Source organism: Halictus rubicundus, chromosome 10, assembly GCF_050948215.1.
Source record: "Halictus rubicundus isolate RS-2024b chromosome 10, iyHalRubi1_principal, whole genome shotgun sequence".
Classification (NCBI taxonomy): Eukaryota; Metazoa; Arthropoda; class Insecta; order Hymenoptera; family Halictidae; genus Halictus; species Halictus rubicundus.
Genome location: NC_135158.1, coordinates 16,251,710 through 16,273,546, shown reverse-complemented (window position 1 = coordinate 16,273,546; position 21,837 = coordinate 16,251,710). Strand labels below are relative to the sequence as shown.

Sequence of the window (21,837 nt, the reverse complement as noted above, 5' to 3'; positions counted from 1 at the left end):
TCTCTCTCTCTCTCTCTCTCTCTCTCTCTCTCTCTCTCCCCGTTCTCTTCGCGGACGTTTATTAGCTCGCGATGCGGAGGACTTATCGTTAACCTCGATCCTAGCAGCCGCGCGACGGTTAATACCGCTCCTCCCACTTGTCTAACTGTACTACTAGGTCGGCCAGGTGCCATCCGACGATCGATTCGGAGAGATATCAATTCGAGAACAATCCCCTGGCTCCGTTGGTCCGGCACCTCGATCATCCTTGGCCGTTGCGCCAGAGAGATCGGCCGACCGGGTGGTCCTTGGGGCTAGAGCCTGGCTGCACGAGACGTCGATGCGCGACCGGTCGAACGGCAATTAATCGAAAGGTTTAACGTCGGATTCACCCAATACCCATCTATTCGCGATAGATTCTCTCCGGGTATCCTGTCTTTCACCTTTAACCCTTGCGGCACCGATCCGCAAATTGGGACACTATTTATACTTTGAAAACGAACACTTTACCTACCGGCAAATTTACCGACTCGAAGGTAAACGGAATTTATACAGAGAGTTCTTCGGAAATGATTATGTATCGGAAAACTGATGGAACTTGTTCCACGTTCAGCTCAGCCGTTAAAAAGCCGATTAATAGGTTTCCGGCTGGTAAAGCGTTCAGTCGAATCACGGACAAGCGAAAGTAAACGTTGGAAGCAAAGATGCGTTTTTTCGGGCTCTATCGATCCGAACAGCGTACGAAGGTTAAACTACCGAAGAGAAAACGAAAGTGTACGGTGAAATTGACGATTCGTTTATACGCCGTCGAGGCGGTTATTATCCGAAAAAGTCTAAGGACGATCTCCGGGGCGACGGTTCGGTAAATAATTACGTGGTTCGACGCTGCGTAAGGACGGGGGCCGATTCGATGGGCCTTGAACACGTTAGCCGTCGTCGGTGTTACGGCTGTCGTCGTAATCCGTAGCGGGGCTGTACGTGTGCGCGGCTACGGTTGTCGTGTGGATACGATCGCGTCAATGTTATCGTTGCTACAACGAAATTGGTCCTCGTTAACATTATCGAGTTAAGGAGTAGGACCCGTTCGATGGGACTCTGACTGGGACCGGGACCGGGATCGGGACCGGGGCAGGGCCGGAGTCGGGGCGTCGCCGGTTCCGAAACTGGTTTCCCATAAATAAGTCCCGATTACAGGCTGCGCCGTTCGCTTCGATTAAATTAACATTCGGCCGTCATCGTCGGTGTCGATAATACTCGGCGTACGCGCCCCCGAAAACGAACGATCCATGGATCCGTGGGCGAACAATCGTCGCTCGCCGTGCCGGTGCGGTAGCCTCGCCGGGTCTTCGCCAGATACACTTTCTTCGTTAGATCGAGGCCAATCTCGAACCGCGCGATGAGCATGCTCGATACGCCTCGGAACGGACAACGAGTTAACCTCAGACTCGGTCGACCACGAATTCGGACTGCCATTTCACACAGGACTCTGGCGAGTACGGTGATTTCCCTATATATGTCTCCAAGGTCTGAATGATAAACGTCGCGGAATTATCCCCACTACCGCCGGGGTATACCCCGAAGCTCGAGAGGCCTGGGACGCCGAGGAGTGTAAACGCAACAAGGCTAGGGTATGTCTCCTGGCAAGACCCGTGTTATCGACTGTATATCGAAAATTCGCTATACCCACTCGAGGACCTTCAGGATTTCTCGAGGGATTCTTTCGAAAGTTTCGCGCGCATAGATCCAGTCCGGGTCTCGAAACTGGACCTGGAACCTCGAGAGATCCCTGTCGAACCCGTTCCGAACGGTTCCCTGGGGATTCTCGAGATCGGCGAGTTCAGGTTTTACCGAGTGGCACTCGCGAAAAAGGCAACGGCAACGCGTCTCAATCGAGCCGGAGCTGGTAGGAATCAATTTGCAATTCACAGTTCGCACGTGTGCCGTACAGCGTGCGCGGACAAAGGCATTGTGTAACGCGGTTCGCGACGAACGACGCCCGGCGTCGCGTCGGCTGTCGAGCACGTGGGTCGCCTGCCTCCAGCACCCGGCTACGTCCGTTTCCTATGAATATGGAAAACTGCATGTTGCTTCTTGCTGGAACGCTCGTGCAATTTCTAGAAATTGAACCGGCCAGCTCCGTCGAATCCCATACGAATGGGTGTTTTTTAGGCGCTCGATGGAAAACCGATTCGGCGACGTTCAATCGGAGAGCGGCGCGATTTCGGTGACGAAATTCGGGATTCGATCGGACGTACACGGGTGCTCGAGGAAAGATCGCAAAAGGGCGACGGAACCGCGAACGAGAGAAAGAGAGAGAGAGACCGGGCCGGTGGCGCTGGAAGAGGTGAGAGGAGAGGAGAGGAGAGGAGAGGAGACCGGAGGAGATCCAGAGGAGAGCAGAGCAGAGAGCGCGAACCCCGTTACCGTGGCCACGATAACGCGAACGGGAGCAATTATATTTATACGCAGCTGCGTATGTAGGGAAAGAGAGTGCGGGCGGAAAAAGGAATCCGTGGTGGGCTCGTTTGTCGAAGAGCGATGGAGGATCCTCACCGCGTGTATAGTGGAGGCTCGAAAAACGAGGCGAAGTGTGGTGAAGAGAGCTGACCTACTGTGGCAAGTGGCTCAGGGCCGTCGCTGTCCAAATCGTTTCCCCTCCCCCCTGCCCTGCCCTGCCCTGCCTTCGCGCCATCCGGTACCACACGCAGTATTCAGGTCTCTCTTCTGCGGAGCCCTCGTGGCCCCCCTCTTTCTTTTCCTCTTTCTTTTCTGCTCTCCCTCGCCCCCGCGTGTCCGCTTCACCCTTTACCCTAGCTCCGGCAGACGTCGATAATACCTTCGACAAAATTAAACGAATATGCAAGAACGCATTCGTGGACCGTTCGTGAGAGCGTTCGCCGTTGTGCCACGAGTTACTTAACAGCTCCGCCGAAGATTCAATGGGGGAGATTATGGTAACGTTGTCGGACCCTGTGCGAGGATCCTTCTTTTGTTCAGTTCGCCGGACCGCTTCCTTTCGGCGGAGGGTTCCCTCGAGATCCACCGTCCGTTTAAACTTTTAATAGGGAACCGTTCGTATCGGTTGTCTTCCGTTGTCCTCGTTTCGTAGGACAGCGCTTAGCTTTGACGAGTTTCGGATCGCGCCGAGCCGAACGAAGGTCCGAGCAGCGAAAGCGAGTTTCCATTTTAAACTCGAATGCCGCGAACGCGCGAGGATCCGCGGTCCAGCGCGATCCTGATCGACGAAAACGTATCGTCGGGATCGCGGAAAATCATGGTTTCACGAGAGGAGCCTCTCTTTTCGCGTTTCGTTTCTTTTCTTGAAGACGGCCGAGCGTCGAGACGCGAACGCCCACCGGAGGAAAGTGAATCACCGGCCGAGTGAAAAGCGACCAGTGAAAAGCGCGCCGGCCGGGTAGAATGGCGATTTGAAAGTTTCTGCCTTCAGCTTCTCTAGCGGCGTGATTTTCACTTCGCCAACCGTGGGCACCAGCGGTTGACAATCGAAAGCAGTCGGCACGAGAGCCGGTCTTCTTTCTTTCCATTGGCCCGTACCCCGGCCATGAAACGGTGAAACGAAGGGAAATTGGTTGCAACGGCAGGCATAAAGGGCGTCCTGCTTTCTTTCTTTTCCCGAAACAACTCCTACTATGTTAATAACCTTCTGTTTGATTTCTCGGTTTCAGATGTGCCCCGTTTGATCCCCGCTCGGGCCCCGTCGCCTGAACAGGACCAGCTATGTCGACGCGTGAGTGTTACCATCTCTTTTTATTCAACTCCTTGCAATCTTATCGGTTCCCGAAACGGTCGACGCGGTCAAAGATTCGAAACCGTTAAGAGCCAAGACTCGAATCGAGCTTGGCTCGATCGATCGCGCTCGTCCAAGGCGGCAAGTTTCGAAGCGAGCTGTACACGCCGTCTTGGAAGCCTTGTCATCCCATATTAAGACAGTTTGGACACGTGGTGGTTCGGTTCGCGCGGTTACACGGCGAACAAGAGACGCCCGCGTCACTTTCTAAGAACTTTCCATTCGGCGTGCAACGGAAACGGGCCCGCGCGCTGACAAATGTTCGAACCGTGGCGTAGGGGACTGCTCGCCGCTCGACAGCTCCGATCCAAGCAAGGATCATCGATATTAGCGACGACGCGTTTACGTAACCGAGGACGAGCGACGTCGCGCGTCGCTCCCTCGTAGCCGCGATGGCACAGTGGTGTCAAATGGCCAACAAGCGGCAAAAAATCTGCAAAAACGAAACTATCCAACGAAATTGTTTGAAAATTTGGGGAAAGATTGCCACAGATACAACGCTTGTTTGGCAAAAATAATTTTTTAAAAAAGTACAGTAGATTATTTTTGTCTATTTGTTTCACAAAAATAAATTCCAACACACCCGACCCCAACGGACGGATTTATTTAAAAAAAAAAATCGAGGATGCGCGGTAACGATCGTCCGTCTCGTTGATCTGGTTTCTCCGGGTACGCGGCAGCGTTTCGTAGGCTCGCAACAGTTGGCCCGAAAGGACCTGGGAAACCCATGGAAACCATAGAAAGCCTGAAACGTACGTCCGGTGCATTGTTTCCGGGTTGCGCAAGTACTCGATCAATACGGACAGGGAAGCATAATGGACACGGGTAAGGCGTGGGTACACACCCGTAGCGACCATCGAAATGGTTATTTTCGACGGTGAGGTCGTCTAGGACGCGTAAAACGAGAACTCGAGGACGTCCTGTGCCGTGGCACCTCTCACTGCTCCATTCTATACCGTGCGATGGAAAGAGAGAGAGAGAAAGAGAGAGGGAGAGAGCGAGAGGGTGAGGGGGAGAGTGAGATCGAGTGACGCGGCGGAGAGAGGGAGGACGAAGAGCCAAACCCACGAAGAGGCCTAACCCCAACGCGCGACCTCCGACGTTTCCTGTTCGATCACCGATCGTTTCTCAGCGAACAGGCGATCCCTCGTCGCGCCACGATGGATCCAACGCTTACCAATTCATCGAAACGTTCGGACAAACGTTGGCATAAAAATTGTTGACAAGGTGTCCGTGGGTTTTCCAAACGAGCAACGAATTTGAGGTTCGAAAGGTGAAATCGGGTGTCGCTCGATCAGCCTCCGCGCGTATCGAGCCGAAAATCGATACGAGCTGCGAAAGTCGCGGGGCCGGTCCCGCGAGCGGTCACGCCGCAATCCTCGTTCGAACGACCTAAAGCGACGCGACGCGACTAACCTTAACCTCGGTGTGTCGATAATCGATGGAATTGATCGTCGGCTCGGCATGAAAGTGTCCCAAGGTTCGGACGCAGCGAAGGCTGAGCGCCGCTAAGCCCGGAGGAAAAAATTTGCGACGCGACGCGACCCGACGCGTTCAAATGCGAGCAAGATCAATCTTTCGATTTTTCGTGATCTTTTCGTTTCCTCGAGGTAACGCGTGCACAGGCTTTTCCATCCGTGAATTCGGCTCGATTATCGGTGTTTCGATCGATACCAGCGATCGCCACCGATACGGCCGCCTGGAGCTCTGCCTTCGAAGGACAAGAACGCGGGGAGACGAAGTTATAATGTTGTAGCGCCAACGCGCTGGGGTGTGAGGAATCGCTTCGAACTGTGTTACAACGCGCGCGCGGCACGGGAAGAGAGGGAGAGGGAGAGAGACCGAGCAAACAGTGTTAAGGTTAGTCCGTTAATTACGGTTTCATCCAGAAATTAGCCGAGAATTTCTGTCGTTCGGGGAAACGGGGTTAAGGATGAATCAAAGTCGCCGGCAATGACTCTCGAATCATAATGGCCGATATCCGAATTCGCGTACAAGGCTGCATACCAGCAATCGATTACCTCGTTGGTGGAATCGGGTTCCCGGTCCCGGCCGGATCGCCTCTAATTCGAAGATTTCTCTTGTTTGCACAATCGGCGATCGGCTCTCGCATTCCGACAACGGTGAAAGCAAATTCAAAAGAAACGTAGCAACGATCGGCTATTGTCTCGTGGGTTTACGATAATGAACCTCGAAAATCTTGAGTTTTCTCGAGCGTCCCGAATCGAACAGGTTTCGTTCGAGTTGCGAGAACGTTCGAGTCCTCGATTGTCTCGATATCCGGTTGGCCAACGTGCAGGATCTCGAATCCCGCGGCTGCGATTGCGACTGGTCTCGCGGCGATCGCGTGCGAGCCGGACGCATACCTCGCCGAAAGTGTGCAAATAGACCGAGTGAAGGGGGTAGCTAGCAGATCGGCTCGACTTCCAAGTCTGCTCTAAATTGTAGCGGCGCGATTCGCGAGGAACGCTCGAATCGCTCGAATCGAATCGGCAGTGTCTCGGTGGGTACACCGCGTTTCGAAACGCGGCACACACAGAAACCGAAGAACCCTAGTCTGCCCCGCTCTCTCTCTCTCTCTTTTTCTCTTTTTCTCTTTTTCTCTCTCGCGAAATTCACGTTAGTTCTCCCCTTGGCTCTCTTTATGTTCTCCGTTTAGGCTGGTTCGATCGAGTAGTCCTTTCGGCGGACAAATTTACGAGCGCTTTCGGCCGAGCAGGGGGGAACTTTCTCCGTTTTCCATTTCACGTATTCTTTAGGTCCTCCGGTGTTGTCGCCGGCTTATTTGCGAGCGACGCCGGAGCCAGAATCCATACGGGCCCGTTCCAGCATTATTATGCATTGTTGGTGCCCGGGGCGACGCGGACGGAGACCGCTTTCAATGCATCCGGACCGTTGCGTTGGCGCGAGCGTGAGCGCGCCAGCATGAACGCGAGTGCGGGCGCGGCTGCGGCTACGGTCGTCGCTGTCCTAACGCGGGTGTCACGACAGCGACGAACAATGAGCCCCCGACGCGCTCCTTTATATTCCGCTTCATGCTCGCCCTGGGCCACCGGTGCCCGTCCAAAACTTTCTATCCTGTTGTACCGATAGATCTTCGGTTGCCTCCGAGTTGCGTCCGACCCTTCTTCGTACTTGGTCGGCTCCATCGGGATCTTCCGATCTCCGGACCGCGCATCGTCGCTCCAAAATCCCTGCTCCGTTCGGTTTCCACGTGTTTCTACCTATCGTTTGCGTTACGGATGGACGGATCCTTCTTCCTCCGGCCGTTTGAAATTTTCTCCATTCTCCGTCAGATCCTCTTCAACGTCCTACGCGAATCCGGTCACCATCGATTTTGCGCGTTTGGGAACCTGCGGGATAAACGGGACTGCTGTCTCTCCTGTGAGGCGACAGGGCGAAAAAAAGCTGGTTTTCGGGAACGCCGTGGCGCGAGCGGTGGAAACAGGGCCTCCTCTAAATTATTAAGCGATCGGCTCGATAAGCGGCGAGAAGGCACTCGGCTTGTTCGCGTAAAGCTGGATTTCAGCTGTGGCTGCGCGCAAGGTGTTAAGAACAGAGGAGACCAGGAAGGGTGGGCAGGAGGAACAGAGATCGGCGAGGGAGGAGAAGGAGAAGAAGGAGGGGTTTACGCGGTTGGCGATTGTGTTAGAGCGAGGCAGAGCGGAATGGAGGGTTCAGACGAGGTCAGGTCACGGGACGAGCTTGCTGTTCGGTCGATAGAACGAAGCTACCACCTATGCCACACGCCACCACGCCATGCTGTGCCGAATAAACATGTATACCAACGCGTACGCGAGCGTACCAAGCCGCTCTCGCGGGCCCGGTCGCCTCTGCGCCGTTCATTTCGAAGCGGAAGCCGTCCGCGAGTTTCCCGGTCGTTCGGCTTTCGACCTGTTCGAAATCGTCCGCAAACACGCGCCGCGGCTCAAAAAATTCCTCGCTGATCACACACACACACACACACACCCTACCCCATCCTCCCAAGAAGCTCTCGGGAACTCGGAGGAATCGATGGGTCTTTGAGAACGATCTCGATCGGATCCATTGTGTCCTTCGAGGGAACCGTAAGGTCCGAAAGGTTCGGAGGTCGCGTTTAAAAAAAAAGAGTCTTATCCGTACACCGGTTAATCTTTCCGGAGGAAAGAGAGAACAACGTGGACAGGATGCGGAGATTCGAGCGCGCAGTTCGAGGTTCCTCGCTTCCTCGCTTCCTCTAGCGGCGGTTTACCTCATGGAAGACCTCGATAAGGTCGCATTAAGGATTCAGAAACGCCAGGCCGGCGCAGCATCGCGAGCACCACACGAGTACCGGCCTGAGAGCGAGTTGGACTTGGAGGCGATCCAAGAGACGAGCCGATGCCAGCCAAGGAAAAAGGAAATCTCGAGAGTGCAATAGAAACAGATGGATCGCGCCGTTCTGCCCGTAAATAAAGGATCGATAGCTCCTGCTTAGGCGAAGCTTTTCCTGGTCCGTCCCATTTTCCTCTTTTCTTCCCTTTTCCGCTTCTCTCTCTCTCTCTCTCTCTCTCTCTCTCTCTCTCTCTCTCTCTCTCTCTCTCTCTCGCTCTAGCCATCGGCCTGCCGCGCGTGCTTTGAACGACGCCGCGGATTTCAGCGCCGCGCCGCCTCTCGAGGCTCACCGTTTGATCGTGAAAATGACTTTTACGATAAAACGGAGTCAAAGTCAAGACAGAGATCCGACACGGACCTCGCTCAACTCGGTCAAGGCAAAAGACCGTTAGAGCTCATAGGACACACACTCTGTACGCAACGACGAACGTGTGTCGCACTCTCGGCGCGAGACGAAGCTACGGATCGATCGATCCATCTCGTTTCCATTATGATCCACTTTCGTTGGAGGCCCCGGACCCGTTGTCGCCCGTCCAAACGAGAATTTTTCAATCGGTCGCAGCCGACGAAGTCGTAGAACACGAGTTTGTGTTTGGTTCGACTTCCTCGGAAGAAAGTTGCGACCGGAGAATCGATGGTTCCGAGTCGGGTAAATTCGAGAGCGTTTAACGGGTCCATCGGCGGTCCATGAGTCACGGCAAGTCCGTGCTTTCGAGCAATAACTTTTAAAACGCGAAAGAAAAGTCTCTCGGTCCCTCCCCGGTCCCTCCTCGTTCTCTCTCGCTCCGTGCTTCCGTCCTTCTCGTTCTGGTTGTTCCACGCGCGTTTAATCCATTAGCGACCAATGACATTGTTCCTCGGATAGAGGGGAGGAGAACGCGTTTCGTCCGCAATAAAAATGGGGTCAAACCCCTCTTGTGGGCCAAGGTGTCGGTACGCGTTAGGCGATCTCCGGTTTCAGCAACAAACAGGCATACATACGTCCGCGGGAATTATTAATCGTCGCCGTTTAGTCGCCGGCTAGCGTCTTCCCGGGGACGCCTATCTTCGCCGCACGTGTGTTACATCTTTCGCGCCAGTGGCTCGTCGCGCTGCCTTCTACCGTGTCTTCCACCTTCCAGCTTCTGCGGTCTACGATCCTCGGAGATCCGTCGCAAATAAACGACGACAAGCTGCTTCCTGGGACGGAACGGTTGCAGAAACGCGTAGCACCTTTTTCACCCTGGATCGTCCCCAGGAGGAGCAGTTTCGGACCTACAATCTCTCTGACACACGATCTGAGACACGTGATCGAGATAAGCGAATCGATATACGTAGCAGCGAGAGCTCTGTTTCGACGGAGGAACGAGGGAAACCGACGATCGATCCGTAGGTACGTTCCAGGGGTCGAAAATGACACTGGACGGCGATCGCTTAACTTTTCCACGCCGAGACGCTCGCGGTGGCGCGAGCGACCAAACGAGCAAGCGAGCCTGTTGCTCCGGCTGAATTAATTTCGCGGTTACGTCAGGGCTCGGCCGTCGGCCGATCGTTGCTGGCCAAATACGTTTTATTCGGATCGATTTCTATTACTTCGATTCTATAAATCGTTGCGCAACGTAGCGCCGAGAATGCGCCCGCAGCCGGCTAGAACCGCCGCCGCCGTAACGGCAAGAGAGGGAACGAGCCGGGAAAACGATCGGAATCTAGTGGACGCTGAAACGAGCGCACCACTTTGCGCTCAGGCGAGCGAATCGAACGAGAATTTGAAATTCTTAAACGCGGTCGTTTTCCAGCATGAACGGTTCTCTCTCTCCCCCTTCGGTGTCCCTCCTTTCGCCCCTCTTTCGGCTATCCTTGGGTCAATAAACCACTCCGGGTTTCTCGTCGAGGAGGGTCCGATCGTTGGACCGATCCCTCGACGCTTCCTCGGGTAGCGACGAGACCGAAGTTTTTCGAGGTGGCGAGAGTGATTTACCTGGTCGAGGTGATTAAAAGGATTTCGCTCGAGAACGGCAGAAAACGATTGAACGCGATCAGGGGTCAGGAACTGAAGACGAAGGCCGGGGAATTCGCGTCTCGGGATCAATCGGAAAACGACGAAAGCGCGGGTGAAGGCCGCGCCGACGGTGACGCTACAGAGGGAAGTTCGCTGGGAAAAAGACTGGTTTCGAGGAACGCTGCGAAACCGAGAACGGTCGCCAGGATTCGAGGAAAATGGATGAACGCCCAGTTCAGGACGGCGGTCGAACATGCCCGGAAACGACTGCTTACCCGTCAACAATTTACGCGATCGAACCTTTCGTCGCTGTAAATTCGAACGTGAAAGAATTGATACGAGTACAGTGACGTCTCTATATATGTCGCGAATGCCCGGATGATAAACGTCGCGGAATTATCCCCACTACCGCGAGGTATACTCCACGAAGCTCGTGTTGTTGACATATATCGAGAATTCACTGTACAGAGAGCCATCGCCGCGGCAAATAAGACATGGAAGTCGCTGGAAAGCGAAACGAAGCGCGAGTTAACACGTCGTTCTCGGTCGACGAGTTGATCATCGATAGTCCCCGGTGTTAATTGCACGCAGCGAGGCGCCCGTTCGACGGCCAACTGTTTTATTTTTCATTGTTGCGATGGCGATCTATTAACGCGGAACCGACCGTAGCGCGCGACTCGTCGATTAATGGCGGACTCTCCGTACGCTTACACGTACACGTACACAGATCCTCCCCTCGTATTTCATCCGTGGAATCTCTCTCTCTTTCTCGCGACGGGATATATCTGTTTGAGGGTTGGACCCCAACGCGTGCACCACTCGCGAAGGGATTTTAGCATAGACGGGAGAAAATGATTCGGCGGCGAGCTCGCGGGGTTGCGGGAGACTGCGGCCCGATCGAAGTTGGATAAACCGAGGAGGGATGAAGCCGGTTTTCCGCTTCGATCGCAAGCTCCTTTGTACTCTTCTTAACGCGTCCGTGGTCGGTCGCTTCGAACGCGTTCCAAAATTCATCTCGGGGAAAACTGCAAACACGTTAGCCACTTCTGAACTATTGCCCATTAATTTTCTAGCCATTGATTAACTGTCTCTGCTTATTGAAGGCAGTGATCGAAGGCGAACGGCTCCCGCGAGCGATCCTCCTAATATTGATTCTTTAATTCCCGTTGATAACAGGATATATATTCCATTAACCGCGTTCGCGTCTCCGGCCAGTTTATGCAATCGTATGGACGGATGCAAGTTTAAGGTTGCATGGATCGCACGCTGATTCGCGGCGGCGGCGTAATGCGTCCATAAATTAAGCGTCGCGTTGAGAACGACTTTCTCGCCTGTCGTTCCATTGGAAAATTATCGAGGAAATCCGGTGAGGATGTCATCTTGAAAAGAGCAGAATCGTGCCGCGTACCGTTCGTTCCAGTTCCCAAAGTAACCCGCGGAAAATCGTGCTCGTGACGCTGCTAATATTCGTCCGATCCCGATAACCGATTTTTTAATATTTTCAACGAAGGCTAAGATCTCGATGCGAATCTCCGAGAATTAGAAAAGGCAACAGGGGGGGGGGGAGGTCGACTGGATTTTCTGCAAGAAATTTTGAAATTCCCGATTTCGAGGTGTAAAGGTCAGCGTTAACAAGGACGGCCCCGGGGCGCAGGCTCCCCTTGACCCCCTTAAAAAACGTCCCTGAGTCTCGTTTGCTCCAGAGCACGCGACGAGTGCCATGTAAACTCTATTATGCTTTTCATTCTTCTCTCCCTGTACTTTTTTCATCGCCGCGTCGACCACGTTTCCTTGGCGTGTCGTTCACGGGCACGATTGCTCGGAAGAACGGCGACAAATCATTCGGAACCTATGTATGTATGGTGTGTACCGGTGTCCCTTTCGAGGACCATCGCTGCTCGTGACGGCATCGACTGCCGACACGATTACCGATCGATTAAAAGCTAATTCGAGCAGAAGGAATCGATGTCAGAAACGTCGTTTCAACTCGAAAACCCCGAGAAGGTGGCTTAAGAATTCGGGCCTCCAGGTAAGAACCCTTCTCCGAATTCGGTAAAACGGCCTGAAAACGGCCCGTAAACGGTGTAACAGTACCGAATCGGTGGTCTTCTACCGTCCTGGAAATACTCTGGGCCTCTGGAAACTTTTGTAACCGTGTGCGTCGACGCCTCCCCGAACACGCTCTGTCGTGGCAAAGAGAGGGTCTGTTTAACTTCGAGGACACGCGGTAAACACAAACGAAGAGTCGTCCGGGTCGGTTCTCGAGGAAATCGTGTGCGGTGGCAGCTGTGATCCGGTTGTCACCGTGGAAGAGACACTTCGGCCTCCCATAAGCGGCGCGTCTGCTCTCCTCGAGAACCAGTCGCGTCCCTTTGTCCACCGAAAACCAAGGATCGCTGCGAAACACGTTTAATCCGCGTCGAGTCAAGTTTCTTCGTACAAAAGTCCCATTGTACCGTGAAAAACACGAGCTCCACCGATCCGCTAAACTCGGAAGATACGGTTTTCAATTATTTTCCGCTTAGGTTTAAACAACGGAAACTTGGCGAATACGGCGGACGAGAGGTAACGGCTCGTCGGAATTCAAATTGAAAACGGAAGGAACCTGCCTGTCGATAATTCGCTTTGCATCGGTTCGATGTAACCGAGAGAACGTAGTCTCCATTGTCCGTTCACTTTAACAAATTGTTGTCTCCTAAACGATTCCTCGGATGACGAAAAAAGAGGCATCCATGTTGGAAGTGTGGCTAATGGACTACTCTAGGGATATTTATGTTCGCACGTGTTCCGCAAGCGTCTAATCTTGAGGAACGATATCAAATATGACGGTAGGTCGATGGGATCCTTCACGGGCAATTTTGAACGTCTTTTGTTGCGGTGGCCCCTGTTATTGTATTAGTTTCGCGAGCGGTTATTCTCACAATGTCACGATCGTCGTGCGTGATTCCGGCACGACGTCACGGTCCCATTGACGCCGACCCCAGGCCACCTTAAACACCCATAAAACATTTTCGTGACCTCTTTTTCATGTAATTCGACGAACACAGAGGCTTGTTCTCCGTTTCCGGTGACATGAAAGCACCGATATCCAACCGGCGCGGCGTGCATGGGGGGAAAGACAAAGAGCAAGAGAGCAAGAGAGAAAGAGAGGAGACCTTTCACACGTCCCAACGATTGTGCGTTATACCTCTGAATTCGTAAACGTTCACGCGTTTCCTATACCGATTTGAATGCCTCGGATATACCATCGCTAACCGCATGAATAATTCTGTTCCATCCGCCTAAGGTTCTCGTGGAAACCCATGAACCGAGACCGAGACGCGTCGATCGGTCGACCGAGGATGTTTATATAAACAAATTTCTACAGGTTAGCCCCGTTTACTTCGAAATTGTTTCCTTGGAAAATTTGAAAGTTAACATTTGCAAACCGTATGCATAAGCGAACGTACGCTCGCGCCCACGGAAAATTTCCGATTCCTCCGGAACGAAGAGAATATTCTGAAATTTCATGGATTTTTCTTTTTATCGTCGGAACGGATGCACGTGCCGCGAGGTACGTGCGTAAAACATGCAACGAGAGATCAGTAAACGACTCGTCGAGATCGTTTTCCCATAGAACGCTCGAGAGCATCGTAAATATCGGAAGAATCATTGAATATTTTTACACGTCGCTATATTAAGCTCCTCCGGTGGTTGTCAGAGGACACGAATGTCAGAGAGCACTCGTCGAACGGTCGCCGAGTCGCGTCGCGTCTCGTCGCGTCGCGGTGCGTCGTGGCGCGACGCAGCGGTACGACGTGTGTTACGTTACAATAGCATTAGTTGGTATAATTTCGAAGCAGCATGCCACCAGAAAACGTGCATTCCCGAACGGAGAGGAGTAGTTGGTTTCCTGTAAGAGGAGGAGGTGGAGGAAACGGAGTAAGCCTTGGGTACCCGGCGCGGGGTGGCGCGGGGTGGCGCGGGGCGGCGCAGCGGTGAGGCATCGTTCTAGCGACGACACGAGGTCGCGGCGAGGCACGAGGCGTTCCGAAGCGACCGCGGGGACGGCCGAGAATCGGCGAGAGCGCACGAGGCCGCGGTCGCCGGGGTGGGGACTCCCGGACGCTCAGTTGCTCTCGACTCAGTCGAGCCAGCGCCGTGATCGGAGTTGGAATAGTGACTGGCGATCTGTGTACTCGAGCAGGCAGGCTTCAAAAGCTTTACCTGCGGGTTCTAGTCGTCCGCGAGTCAAAATTCAGTCAGACTGGCTGACACGAGAGCTCCAGCATATTCGGATCGCGAGCCTTCTGTTCTCCCGTTATCGCGTGCGCCGTTACGCTCGTCTCTTTCTCGCTTTCTCTCTTCATCTTCGTCTCCGTCTCTATCTCTTTCTCCCGTGTACACGTATATACGCGCACACAGTTGAGACCGTTCCGTCGAGAGAGCGCACACACATACACGCGCGCGCGCGTCCGTCGATTCTCGGTTGTCGTTCCGTTCGACCGTCGTCGTTGTCGTAATTGACTGTCGTGAAGGCCTGTTTCGTCTCGCGGTGGACACACGAAGTCAGTGAAAATGCGGTAGTGACAGTGAGTTACCGTCCGAGGACAGCCGGGGACCGAGGGAGAATACATATCCCTGGTTACGTTTCGTAGGCGCGAGGACGCCACAAGTTTACGCCGAGAGAAAATCGAAGTGAGACGGCAAAGAATTTTCGGGAGAGGCTCCTCGAACGACCAGGCCCCTCCGAAAACCAGCGGAAGTTATGACGAGCTCGTGTGTTCGAGGACCAGGAATTTACGCGCATGTGTCCAGTGGGATTTAGTGCCGGCGATAAAGCGTTCTTTCCAGATCTGGATACTTTGCTCTCGACACCTACCGGACCTGGATTATCTCATGTCAGGATGGCGCTGGCGCGGTACGTACTCTGCTCTCTATCTATACTCTATGTTCTATCCCCCCCCCCCCTCTCTCTCTTTCTATCTATCTATGTATATACATATATTTATATATACATATACGTGTACGTATACATACACATACGCTCGACACAAGAGCTTCGACGTTGTGCTACGGCTGCCAGGGTGGGTCTTTGATCGAGCAGCATTTGTTTTTCTTCTCCTCTTGTTTCCCGTTCTATTAAGTGGCTCTATCGATCCGACATCTAGACCAACTACGAGAGCTATACTCTTTTCACGCAGCCCCCTGATTCATTGACGTTTTCTCTCGCGAAACAGCTACGATTAAACAATCGTGGTAAGAAAAAAACAGCACGGTGAAACGAGCAGTATGTGGTGCGATCTAGGAGAAACCGGAGACTATAAAATTTTCTGCTCCGATTTTTTCCCCTCGTCTCGAAAACCGTAGACTTGCTCCGAAAAATCAATTTCTGTCGGTATGGGGTTTTTGAAAATATGACGAGTTCCGGTCGCAAGCGTAGCAGGTGAATTCGAAGATATCGTTTACAGGAGTCGCATCGCAACGATAGATCGCGCGATTGTTCTTCGCGGCGATACCGGTGTACCTTTGTTTTGAAGTATTCGGCCGCAGATGCCGGTATCTGCCATAGAGTGCGCGCTGGTCAACGACCCATCCCTGCCATGGCTATAGTCACTGATTTAACAGATTCACACTGTTGCGGGGTGTACGTAGAATTCGCATAACATGCGACGACGACGACGACACTCGTTTTTCCGTTGTTTTGTCGCCGATGCCTACACCACCGGTGGTCGTTATTAGTTTGAAAGTTCTTGGTCAAGTCGCTTGCGTGGCGAAGGTAAGAGACGTCAAGGTTAATACACCTTTTTACGTTGCGAGCCGACCTTCCGAGTCCGATGCGGGCACAGTCACGGTTCGACAATCCGCCTTTATGCTGAAACGTTTGACCGTGAATATGATCCGTTGGAATTCGAACGTACAAGACATAGACTCGGAGTCGCTTCGGTTTTCGTGCCGTGCCGTGCCGGGTCGGGTCGGGTCGGGCCAACGAAAATTCTTCGACGCGCACGCACCGATGTCGCTCCGCGCGTCCATGCCCCCTACCTAAGTGACCATGTCCCTACAGACAGGCCCCGAGAACTTTCAAACGTCGCATTTACTCGACCAATTAACAACAACAACTAATATCCCCCTAACGTTCCTTGGACGTTTCGAGAAGAATTCTTCGAGCAAACAAGCCAATAAATGCCAGATGACATCTGTATCTTCGAGCCCGATAGAGTATCAACGAAGCAAAGCGTTGTTTAAATCAAAGTACTTTTACGAAACGAATCCGAACGACGGTTCTCGAATCGAACGATACAGCGTCGAGACGTAGATTTCGAAAAGAGAACGCCAAGCTGAATAAAATATCGTTTCGAAAGTGGAATCGTTGTAGGTTAGGTTGGCGAATGCGACAGAGATATTTGAATACAATTCGAGTCGATCGATACATCGATGGTGTTGGAACAGCATATTCGAAATATCTTGCGACAGCAAAAATGAGGTTAGGATTCGGCGCGACTTCGGAGTCGGGTCAGACCTCGAAATCGTACCGCAAGTAAATCTCGTATACTGGGAAGCTGTAAAACAAATATTCTCGCTCTGTTACTCGTTCGTCTGTGTATTTATTATTGTTGTTGTTGTTGTTACGTGAACGATAAGAGATATTCGAATCTATTTTTGCGCGCTATCAATGAAATAGCATCGCGAACGTAGCGTGCGATTAACTAACCTACAAGACCATGGTATAAATGTTATTGCTCGTTGACGGTTATGTACCGTTTCGTATGACTTTCTCCGTGTCGGTGGTTTTTTTTATCAGTACGATACTACGCGGCTAGTAAACAGCCTTCGCGGTTCATATTTATGTTCGTATGCGATCGAATCGTGACGGACCTGGCAATGAGTTTTTCCAACCAGTCTCGGGTCTCCTAGAAGCTACCTCGACTCGTATAATGCCTTCGGAAAATCTGTTAACAATTCATACATTGGTGTACTATGTATTCACGTTTTTTAAATTTGTCTCGAAGGGAGGGGCGCGAACAGTCAACCCTCCTTTAGCACGATTGATTCGCAACGCGTTATACGCAGTTCGGTATTAGTATAAATCGGATTAAGCTCAATGAAATTTGATGCAAGTCAAATAGCAGTTTTTGTTCCGCGTTATAGGAGGGTTCACGATATTTGGAAGGTTGTGGCGACGGTGGTGGGAAGCAAAGTATTCGCAGGGCTTAACACGGAAAGGATACGATACGGTAATCGAACGCGGATAGAATAGTTGGGCAGGGTTGTCAAGAAGAATGGGCGCGCACCGTGCACCGTGCACAGAAGACCTCCTCGATGGAACCTATTAGTCATTACTTCCTGCTGCGAGAAACGCTGTCGGGTGTACCGATGAATCACGAGGCTATAAACAGATCTTCGACTTTATAGTTGTAATTTAATGAACGCCGGTCGCGATCGCTCGTGTGGGACCCCTCACCTGTACGCCCATAACCTTGGCATTGCGGAAGCCTCTCCGTTTACGCCGACTTACATTCGAAATCCTCGAGTCGAGACGCAATTTTATATGATATCTCGGAAATTGCGCATCGAGAACCGACCGCATCGTGGAAAACCGTAAACCGATTTTCGGTAAACAATTTCTCGCATTGTCGATTGAAATTTCGATCGTAGCAGACTTTTGGGCGTTAAGAGTACCCTGCGGAAGATTTGTTTCTCGATAGGAACGAGAACGTTTCAATTAACGCGTCGACTTAATTCTCGCCTACACGATTTTTCGTAATAGCGCGACCCCTCCCCCAGCCCCCGTCTATCTAGTTATCACCATCGCGTTTACGTGGCCGATAACGTTTCTTTGCGAGACCCCTTCCGATTAACTTTGCGTTTAATGCGCCCGTTGTGCCGTCATGAAAAACGTTTCGACCGACATCTGTTATACGGCAAACAACCAGGGGAATCAATCGATTCGCATCGTAAAGCGTTTAATGTGATTTCCATCGACGCTGATCGACGAAGGATCGACTAGCGATTCGCTTCGAGTTATGCTAATTGTTCGAGGCGACCTTCGTGCTGTCGCTTCATTGGCCCGAGAAACTTTCTTGCTTTATCGACGCTCGTGCGAGCTCGATCGAGCACGAATAAACACGATTCGGCGTTGGACTATGAAAACCAGCCGGGAAATTTCAATTTCGAGACCGGGGTAGTCGAACAATTCTTTCATTCGACGAATACGATTCTAGTGAAAAATTGACGTTGCTTTTGCGCCAAGGTCATTCCAATTTTTGTAAGCGATGTTCGACGACAAAACGTGTATTCCATCGATCAAATTAACGAATCGCGCGCCGCGTGTACAATACGACAGAATATTCTAGAGTATTCTCTCTCTCTCTCTCTCCTCTTTCTCTTTCGTGATTGTCGCTTCGGCGTTTAAAAGCCGTCGCCATAATTATAAGCACGTAAAGGCGCGTGGAGCACGGCGGGCGATAAAGTTGAGCGGTTCGTTAAAGACCCGGGAGCATAAAAGTTTTCAGCATAACGTGTGCTGATTGTCGAGTTAGATGAATCGGAAAAGCCCCGACCTTGCCTCTGCGCCGTTATCGTGTTTGCGTCATAATATTTTCTCGTTGCTCGTGTGGAGGGGGAGAGGGAGGGAGGGAGGGAGAACACACAAAGCCAGAAATCGCTTTGAATGTCGGTGTCCTTTGTCCCCACCACGCCGCAGCTGGCCGGCTATCATTGTTGGCCGTGTGGTCGCTGGCTGCTGCTGTTTACTCGAGTGTGTGTAAATGCGCGTGTGCGCACACGCTTGCTCGCGTGCTAAATATTCAACTTTTCTCGGCTAGAGAACTTGTATCAATCGCTTCTGCGTAACCGTTGTCTTGAAATAAAGCACACCTGTTCCTTCCTAACGATCCATCGATCGTCCCCTCCGCCTTTGGTTATCGCTCCGTTCTCGTTTGGTAATTTTCCGGGAATCCCGGTTCTTCCGATCGCAGCTCCACGCATTTTCCACGTTTATCGCAACCTCGCGATAAGATTTTCACATTTTTTCCCGTGAACGTGAACATATTTCAATCGCCGACAAAGAAGATGCTCGAGACGAGAAAAGTCGCGGGACGAGTATGTCCGTCGAACGATCCGTCGACAAGCGAGTATGTAGTTGTAACCCGAACCCGAACCCGAACCCGAACCCGAACCCGAACCCGGGGAGACGAGCGGCGAAGTCTTTAAATTACGCGGTGACGGCGATTACGCAAGCTTCTCGCGTGCTCCTCGCAGTAAATATTTTTCCGATCGTGTGCGCGCCGAACGTTTTCCGTCGCTTTGCTGGACGAAATTGATTACGCCAATTTTGCGAATGATTTCACCCGGTTGAATTTCGTCTGTAAACACGGCGACGGAAAGACGCTGGTGCGCGCTCGCTCCCGCCCCGTCCCGTTAATCGTCCCCGTATCGATCGCGATGGCAAACAGAGGGTGTACCGATAGGTAAACGCGAGCGTAACACGTTATTCTAATAAGCAGATTTAATTAACGCAACAGCATTCGTGTACTGGTTGGCCGATTACCAGCCGGATTACAGTAATGTAAACGGTGTTCGATATTTCTCCGCGAATTCTCGAATAATTCCCGTAGCCGTAAGTACAGTGATTTCTCTATATACGCCGCCAAGACCTGGACGATAAATGTCGCAAAATTATCGCCACTACCGAGATGCCGAGGACGCCGAAGAGCGTAAACATAACACGGTATGTCTCCTGGACGATACATGACGCTGGCAAGACCCGTGTTGTTGACATAAATCGAGAATTCACTGTACCCGTATCCGCATCCGAGTGTCTATTTCGACCCAGATCCTTTTCGCATCGGCGTAAATTAGTATAGAGCGATTCACACTCGCGCACACGCACCGATTTCAGAGGCAAAGCTCTCGTCCTTGATGACAGTCTCCTTTCCCCCGAAGCATGTGGAAACAATGCGAGAGAGCCTACGATCGATGATTGAAAACGTCCTATACCGATACCGATATCGAAATTGATACACGACTGTCGTAAACTAGTTTCACTCCGTGCAATTTAGCATCCTGGATTTCCTGTCGATACAAAATTGTCTTTGAGAAGAGTTTTTGTCGGGTGTAATCGAGCTTTTTTCCTGCTGAATATTTTTTCATAGGTTCACGTAGAAACGCGTGTCGCGTCGTCTCGCTTGCACTTCGATCATCGACGAACAACTCGTGTCGCGCTCCTGCGGAAGCTTCGAAGATCTGCTCCCCGTCGTTTCTTTTTATACACCGAGTCCGATATCCGCGTACAGATTTATCTCTTTTGCAACTAATCGTGGCGGGGAAGCGCAACTTTATTCGCCGCGTAGTACATTTTTATCCCGAGTCGTCCCGCGTTGCGTATTCAAGACTCGGCCGAAGCGGATGACGCCAACGTCCGTGTCGGGGTGTCGGACGGTTCGTCGCAATCATTCAAATCAGCTTTTCCGAAGCGCGAACCGGTTTACGGTAACGCAGTGACAGACGTTCCGATAAAAATGCATGTTCCGTATGTTTGACGCGTCCATCAGAAAATGTATATTTTAAGAACACAATGTGTCCGGTGTCTCGTCGCGAAGAAACTCGAGCCACTCGCTTATGGCAAGGAACGGAACGATTTAGCGACGCATACGTACCAGGAAAAACGACAAATCCGTGATTCGAAACGATCGATATCGACGAGAGTCGATTTCCTAGGAGTCCAAGCCCCGTTTACGTAGCGGGTTAACGAGGGAGCCGAGGTTAGGCTCTCACCTCCGGCCGGTTTCATTCATTCTGCTCGGCAGGTGCGAGCAATTATCGCGGCGGACCGGGGACGGTACACGCGTAACGCTTTTGCAGCTTCGCTCGTATTCAACCGTCTTCGCGAATTAACCTTTACCTATTTGCGTGTTTGCGCGTTTATGTAACGAGCGCGCGGCTCGCTTCCGTCCCCCCCGCGGTTCTCGCAGCCCACGGGCCCGGGGTCAACCTCTAGAATCGCAACCTTCTCGTTCGGAATCGTTTAAAACGGCCGTGTCGAACCGGCGCTAACTTGTCGCTCCGACTCTGCAAACAATTGCCCGTTTCGCAGTATTCTATCCGTGGAACACGACACTGAAATCGAATCTCGTCGCCACGCCGCCGATCGGTGATGGAATCATCGTTCTCGAGGTCCTTCGAAAACGAGATCCAATTCTCTTCCATCGGGAAGACCGGATATATCGCACTCCTTGGCCAGCTAATTTCCAGCTGTTCGAACTGATAACGGTAACCAAGAACTTGGAAGCCGTTCTCCGATCTTTCGCAGCGATACAGCAAGATGCACGATAGCGTTGCGTTCTCGAGTGTACGCTCGGCTCTATCGGAAGCTTTTTATCTCGACGACGCTGGTTCCCAGGAACGCGCGCGTGCGTTTGCTCGGGATTTTCGGTCCATCCAAAAAACGGTCTTCTCGAAAGGAACCACCCGTTTTGCGGTAATCATTATAATTTTTAGAGAGGCCTCGGAGTCGACATTCGAGCGCAAAAAGAGCTAACCTCTCGCGCAACAATTTCTTTTGCAGTTCCAGCGATTGAAACCCGTTCGTAGCGAGTCGCGGATTCGACGTTGCGAGACAAAGGGTTAATTTGTTTGCGCGTTAAAGCTCAATCGGATTAAATGCCGCGGAAAGCGGCGTAACCAAAGACAACGCCTCGGGGCTGTATAGATCGAGTCTGCAACCCCTCGACTTCGG

The 21,837-nt window shown here is 52.1% G+C and overlaps 1 protein-coding gene across 4 annotated transcripts in view; it reads left to right on the top strand.

Moving 5' to 3' along the window:
• Positions 1–14,068: 14,068 nt before the first annotated feature.
• Rdx (BTB/POZ and MATH domain-containing protein rdx) overlaps positions 14,069–21,837 on the top strand; it is a 30,228-nt gene continuing 22,459 nt past the window's right edge. For 3 of the 4 annotated variants that reach the window (XM_076795269.1, XM_076795268.1, XM_076795267.1), the window contains exon 1: positions 14,069–15,018. In XM_076795269.1, the coding sequence (XP_076651384.1) occupies positions 14,906–15,018 (113 nt within the window). In that variant the 5' untranslated portion in view covers positions 14,069–14,905. The remainder of the gene's footprint in view (positions 15,019–21,837) is intronic. The other variant, XM_076795270.1, reaches the window with a different exon arrangement.